Source organism: Carex rostrata, chromosome 13 (genome assembly GCF_964058835.1).
Source record: "Carex rostrata chromosome 13, lpCarRost1.2, whole genome shotgun sequence".
Lineage (NCBI taxonomy): Eukaryota > Viridiplantae > Streptophyta > Magnoliopsida > Poales > Cyperaceae > Carex > Carex rostrata.
In genome coordinates, this window is record NC_135930.1 from 9,698,105 (window position 1) to 9,704,920 (window position 6,816).

The 6,816-nt window shown below is 33.3% G+C and overlaps 1 protein-coding gene across 1 annotated transcript; it reads left to right on the top strand.

Annotated features, from left to right (window-relative positions):
- Positions 1-3,242: 3,242 nt before the first annotated feature.
- LOC144564787 (putative BOI-related E3 ubiquitin-protein ligase 3) lies at positions 3,243-6,362 on the top strand. Its single transcript, XM_078314388.1, has 4 exons — positions 3,243-3,360; positions 4,229-4,394; positions 4,948-5,267; positions 5,511-6,362. Exons 2-4 carry the CDS (start codon positions 4,280-4,282, stop codon positions 5,976-5,978), a joined length of 903 nt encoding a protein of 300 aa, XP_078170514.1. The 5' UTR covers positions 3,243-3,360; positions 4,229-4,279; the 3' UTR covers positions 5,979-6,362.
- Positions 6,363-6,816: the final 454 nt, after the last annotated feature.

Consider the following 6,816-nt stretch of genomic DNA (forward strand, 5'->3'; position numbering starts at 1 on the left):
ATCAAAAATCTGTGCGGACGCACGGATCTCGATGCAGCCGCACTCTGATTGCACAGAACGCAGAACTGGAGCCTGAACTTAAAATAGTCACAACTTTTTACTCGTAACTCCGTTTTGGGAGTATGGCCACTTTTTGGAAAGCTAACGAGAAGATCTACAACTTGAGAATCTAAAAAAGGAAACTTAGAGTCAGTGCGGATGCACTGGACCCGCAGACAGTCAGAATTACACGGTTTGACAGTTTTTCTATTTCTGGCGCACCAGGGTCACGTTTTTACAGCCAAACTTGGACATGGTAGTGTGGGAAACAATCCAAAGATAGCACCCACTAACTCCACTAACTCCACAATTATGCCTTTTGATTGGGCATGGTTTTTTGCTATAAGGGGGGGGGGGGGGGGGTCCATTCCTATTCAAAAGACACAACTCTCATCTCTCTCTTTCCCTTTGGTGCATGTCCATTTCCATAAAACACACACTTAGCGTAAAATTCTGCAGCCAAGGAAGCTTTTCAAGGAGGGAGAAGAAGAGGATCCGAGCAAGAAGTCGGCAAGATTGAGGGGTCTAGGTCAATGCATGAACTTGTTTAATTCTATTTTATTTGGATATTTGTTTTTATTATGATTATTTTATGAGATTTGATGGTTAATTTTTGTGAGTTATTATTTGTGTTAATTACATAATTAGTGCTTGAATTGTAGTTATCTCGTTTTGGATTCGAAAGAACCAAAATTGACTAGGATCAATAGGATAGTACCAAATTATGAATGCAAATACCCTGGATTTGAATTAAGATCTAATCAATTTGTAATCTAAGCCGGAACTATAGAAATTAAGGTTAGGGACTTGGTGAAGGACTTAACTGTGAAGTTAAACCCTAATTAGGACATCTCAAATCGAATCGGATATTGGTATGATGGACTTAATCGTGAAGTACCAATATTTGAGGAGATGAGAGACTAACAAGAGCTTATGGTCTAGGTAGCTAGGGTGAAGAACCTAACCGTGAAATCCGAATTACTTAAGCACGTTATTAATTCACGAAAGTGACCCTTAATGACATATTAGGTTAGAAACCTCATCAAATCATACATGAACTTAAACAAATACCGAATAGATGGAATTATCAAGGGATTGTAGACCGAATACCCCTAGATCTCCTAAACTTGAAAGCAAACAAATCTTTCTTTTCTTTGTTTTATCTTCATCTATTGTTTAAATCTCATTTCTTTCGGGTATTGAACCCAAACTTAGAACTATTAGAACAAACCTCCCAATTTACTTTATTTGCACTTTACTTTCTTTTATTTTTTGAAATTTATTTGACAAAGTCTAAGCTAAGTATTTACCATACTCCTTGTGGATTGATACCCAAAGTACTACAATGATAGGTTGTCCACTTGCAACTAATCTTTCTTTGAGTATTTAGATTTATAAATTTAAAAGTCTGAAGAGTATAAAAACAAGCATAAAATCCTATATCCAAAATACTCATCAGTATAGAGGTTTGAAAGGCTTATTGGTTTCCTCCAGCAAGAAGAGATTTTTCAACGAAGATAATCCTTAGTTTTCTTCTATACTTAATCCTCACTATACAACCATTTAGTATTGTAAAGTGGAAGTAATTGGGAAAAATGATAGGACAATGTAAGAATGGAGTCAGATTTTCAAATTATAGAGATTGATCATATAAAATTTTCATGCTGCCAATGATAATTTATTTCATAGTATAAATAACATTTTACTCTGAACTATATATAAAATTTTATATAAATACATAGATTTTGAAAAAGGATAAGGGTCAATTAACCCTGTTCGATACTAGTAGATCTTCTTGTTGGACAACATATGAACAAAAAAAAGATATAACGTTGGAAAGTATAACAGAACCTGAGGATCAATCGTAATACATTTTAAAATGTTAACAATAATAAGGGTATATTGTAAATTTTCTTTAAAATATTGATTTTGTTAGTACTTATTATAATATTAATATGGTTAAAAGGTTAAATGATGATGTTAATAAAATAAATGAGTTGAGATGGAGAAATAGCTAATTTTAATATTTTGATGGATAAATATCTTAATCATGAGTTTTGATGGATGTATATATAAATTTCTTTAAAAGTTAAATAAGGAAATTTTGATGGTGTATTCTGATGGGATATAACTCTGCTGCTTTTCCGATCCCAATCATAGAAAAGCAGCAGAGTTCATTCCATTCTGATGTTGGCATTAATGTAAAATAATTTACTATTATAGTTAAACAGCAGCGCGAGCTGTTGACTCGATTTAATTAATCGAGTTGAGGACCCGCACACGGAGATAACAGAACTTTCAGGGCATACATGCAAAATTCCAGAAGAGCCCAGAAAGTTGTAAGAACGAATTTTAAATTTGTCCTTTTTTTTAAGAAGTAAATTTGCCTTTTTCACGAGGGGTTACATCAAATTATAAACATTCGAGTTATAACAGCTTAACTTAGAAGGATATTCTTGAGCTTTGTTCCATTTATGAGGGTTTTTGGACAAATTTCTCCGATTTTTTATTAATAGCATTAAAAATTAAGTACATGCTTATAAAATTTGTAAATTAGGCACGGACGGACAGACGAAATGGTTCATTCCGGTCAGTTTTTTTGAAGATCGGTACGAACCATATCGGTTATGGCCGGTATAATTCGTACAGATCACAAATATTTTTGTTTTTAAGGATAATTTTTTTTTACTCCATAAAGTTGTACTATAATTTTTAATTCACACATAAGTTAAATAAAAATTAATATCAATTTTATGTAATATAAGAATATATTTTTTATGTACTTTCATATTAGCATATTACTTCATATATGACGTTTAACATATTCTCTCAAATTAAACCGCAATATGTATTCACATTTATCTTTTGATTTATAATATAATATAGTTTTTAACTATCAATATTGTTAAATTTGATATTAAAAATAATTGCTGAGATTGTCTAAATAATATTATTGACAAATTATTTAATTTTAATTTAATTAATGTATAAATTATTAATTATATTACATATCCAATTAAATAAAAAAATATCAAATTCATCCTTTTTAAAAGTGGTTCATATCGGCCGGCACAATAAAATGGCCGGTATCGTTCATTCCGGCTGCACAAAAAAAAAAAAGGAAAGTGATGGGGACTATTTTTGCAAAATGTTATTTCGTTAACACTATTAATAAATTTTTTTTGCAAACTTCCCGTAGAGAGAGACAAAGGAGAGAATAAAAACCGAGAGAGGCCTGGAGGCGAGAGAGAGAGAGAGAGAGTCGCTTCGCTGATTGATCTTATTGCATTTTCGCCACATTCCTGTGTCGATTGTTGTAAGGTACGGAGTTCCTCCGTTATTTCGTTTCTATCTGTTCAATTTAATTGATCAACTTTGATTTTGTTGTATTTTAGGGTTTATGATTTATAATTCTCCGTTGTTTAAATTTGGGAGTTTCAAAAATTTATCGGAGAAACTTTAATCTTCAATTTATTGATGATATCGGAAGAAGTTCCTTCTTCTTTGAAGTTTTCTTACTTAAGTTGCCTTATTTGTTTTTGTTTTCCGTTACTTGTGTAAGAGCATCTTCATCTTTGAAATTGTCAAAGACGATCCCTTTTTTTTTACATCAGCAAAGCAATTATCCCTCAATTAAGTTTCATACCATCTCCATTCCCACAATTCTAATTTCAGTTGTATTTAGTGATTCAGCAACTTTCCAAAATTAAATACTCTGCATACCTACAATCAAAATTACAATCACCCAGTCAGCTTTTGCAACTGGGATGGTGATGCTCTAAGATTGTTTTTGTTTCAATCTCTAAACTTATTTGCGATCTCTGATTTCCATGTTACTTGTTAGAACTTAGAACTAAAATCATGGTGAATTAGATTGCTATTTAACATGTATGTATCGAGTAATTCTAATCGTGGCTGTTTATTATTTTGATATGCACAAATCCTTTTGTAAATTGAGTGGACCTGAAAAGAAATCCTGTCTTCTCATTTATGTTTTAGGTCAAACTTAAAAACTTTTATAATTCTACTAACAATTTTTTGAGCATCAATCTTTTGCATCTGATTATTAAAATTTGGGAGGAGGTAGTGCAGGAGAATGTCCTTGGGCCTGAACTAGAGACTTTTGATACCTTAAAAGGGTTCGATTAAAATATTTTTACAAGGTGATTTTGGGTTTTGAAACTCAAAGGTGTCCTCTTTAATTGCAGATACTGAAAAGGAGGTCAAAAGTATTGAAAAAATGTTGGGAGGCGAGAACTTTATAAATTTCTTCCAGACTCCACTTGTTGAGAATTCATACCAGTTGGACTTGAATTTGAATGCTGCTTTTCAACCAAAGCTACTTGATACCGAATGTAAGTTCACATGAAACATTTCTCTTTTCTGATTTATCATTTTATCTGTTATTGTAACGATAATGTCATATCCCCATGGGTTTCCAAGAGTATTTAGAACTTATTGGAAAGATTCCAATTCTGCTTGTAGAGGATTTTCAACTCTTTAAGCCACCTCAGGATCAGTGTATACTTTGGCCATATTGACTTCTACAGTTCTACTAACAGGGACTTATACCCTAAGCATCGGTACACTTTTGATTGGCCTAATAGGCTGATACCGGTTTCTTTTTTTAAAATAAAATGAAGGTAAATGAATGTATGTTTTGTTCAAATGGTCATATATGATAAACAATGTCGCATCTTACCAGTTTCAGTGATCTGCACTATTTATGTATTCTTATATTATTCATGTTAACAAAAAGGTCTCGATAAAAAATTTACTGCTTCATGTGCAGGAAGTCAAATTTTATATTCTTGTAGGTTAATAAAGTAATTCATTGTTTAATTCAGCAGTCTTCTACTGCCCTTTATTTCATTATTCTGATTTTTGTTCTTTTGTTTCCTCATTCAGTAAATATCAATTTGAGCCAAAGGTTTTTCCAGCAACAAAGTGTCAGCCAGGAGGCTGCCAGCTATGACTTGTGCTCTCTTTCTCTCGGACACAATTCAAATTGGCTTGATTGTAGTCTGAATTTGGGTCTTTTGAATCAGAACCATAATTCAAACCAGTCAGGCATCTCAACTAGCCTGAGCCTGTGTTTACCAGCTTACCCACATGAACGCTATGCTGGTACAGCCAGCACAAGCCAAGAGATGTTCTCCAATTACAACGATATAAGGGCTGATATTAATCGACATGAGGACGACTTAAACAGATTCATCCAACAGAAGGTACTGTAGATGCAGTATGCATATACTGTAGGTGAATGTATGGTTGTTACTGGACCTGTGTTAATTTGACTGTACTTGACTAATTAATCCAACTAATCAGCCAGTTCACACTGTAGTAATGTCTTACAATCTGGCCTGTAGCAGTCCGATACGATCAAGAAATCTAGTATGTCTTGACAGTCTTACCAGTGAAATAGTTATATATGCTTGGCACAAAGAATAATTCTGAAGTGTATGAAACAGGAAGCAGAGATGTATAGAGAATTCCAAAGGATGAGAGAACAGCAGGCCACCAGCCTTGCGAACTCAATCGGGAGACTATTCGAACAAAATATGATTCACAAAAATCTTCAGCTCGAGCAGATGTATGTCAAAAACCGGGAACTCATGGAAAAAGTCAATGAAGCAGCAGCTGAGATCGGGCACTGGCAATATCAGGCTTTGCAGAGCCAGACAGCACTCAGTACCCTCCAAACCGAAATGGAGAGAGCCCGGGAGGAATGTGGCGAGAATGATGCGGCATCCTATGTGGCTGGTAGGGATGAAGGTGACATGGCAACAAGATGTCTCATTTGTAAAACGGCGGAGGCCAGGATTCTCCACCTCCCATGCCGCCACCTGTCAGTCTGTGGAGGGTGCGATGACACCATCAGCGCCTGCCCCATGTGCTTCTCAATGAAGACTCAGAGTATAGAGGTGTTTCTCCACTAGAGAGACACACTGGGTTAGGAGGTAGTATTGTGGTTTTTTTTAGGAGTTTTCATTATCTATGACAAATAATGCAAGGTATTTCTTTTCAGGGGTGTACATGCTAATTCTTAGTTGTTGTAGGAATATATTTTTAAAACACCACCTCGTTTTCGAAATAGACATTTTTTTTTTCCTTTATAGTTTAGGTAAATGGTTTGACATGCGGTTGCTCAGCAAGAAGTTTTGATCTTTGCAGAACAGGAAAGTAAATATAGAGTTCATCTGCTTAATTAATTGTCGCTATGTAAGTTGGGTAGTCTTATTTATTTTATTTTTTTTGGTCAGAAAGTGGAATAATGAGCTCATTAATTGATTTGATAAAATTGGGAAAAGTCTTGTGTTGTTTATATTTTTGTTATTTGATATTTTAGTCATTTAAATATTTCAGAGTTATCACATAACACTTATTGTTTAAAAAGAAGGCTAATATCATAGGAGTTATGAGAAACATGTCCTCAAAACCTTTTAATGTAAATTTTAGTTCCTCAACTACTAAACTAACATAATTAAATAATTTATGTGCGAAATAATCATAGCACTCTTGTTTGATTTTAATTTAACATTTTTTTCTCACTTTATATGGTTTATTTTTCATGTATAAATAAAAAATTAGGTTATACCAATTTTAATTATTTATGAAACTATATTTTTCTTATAAAATAAAATAGCACATACAAAATGAAGATTAGAAAACCAAAAGGCAACGTTCATTTATTTGTTAATACGTGATGAAAATGCCTGAAAATTTTGAAAATAAAGATCTTTTCTATGAATTAAAAATTTATAAAAACTCGAAGTC

Bases quoted from the DNA above. Each gene is read 5' to 3' on its own strand.
- LOC144564787 (XM_078314388.1), top strand. From the start codon at position 4,280: ATGTTGGGAGGCGAGAACTTTATAAATTTCTTCCAGACTCCACTTGTT. The intron at 4,395-4,947 runs GTAAGTTCACAT...TTCCTCATTCAG, and splicing joins AAAGCTACTTGATACCGAAT to TAAATATCAATTTGAGCCAA. The intron at 5,268-5,510 runs GTACTGTAGATG...TGTATGAAACAG, and splicing joins ACAGATTCATCCAACAGAAG to GAAGCAGAGATGTATAGAGA.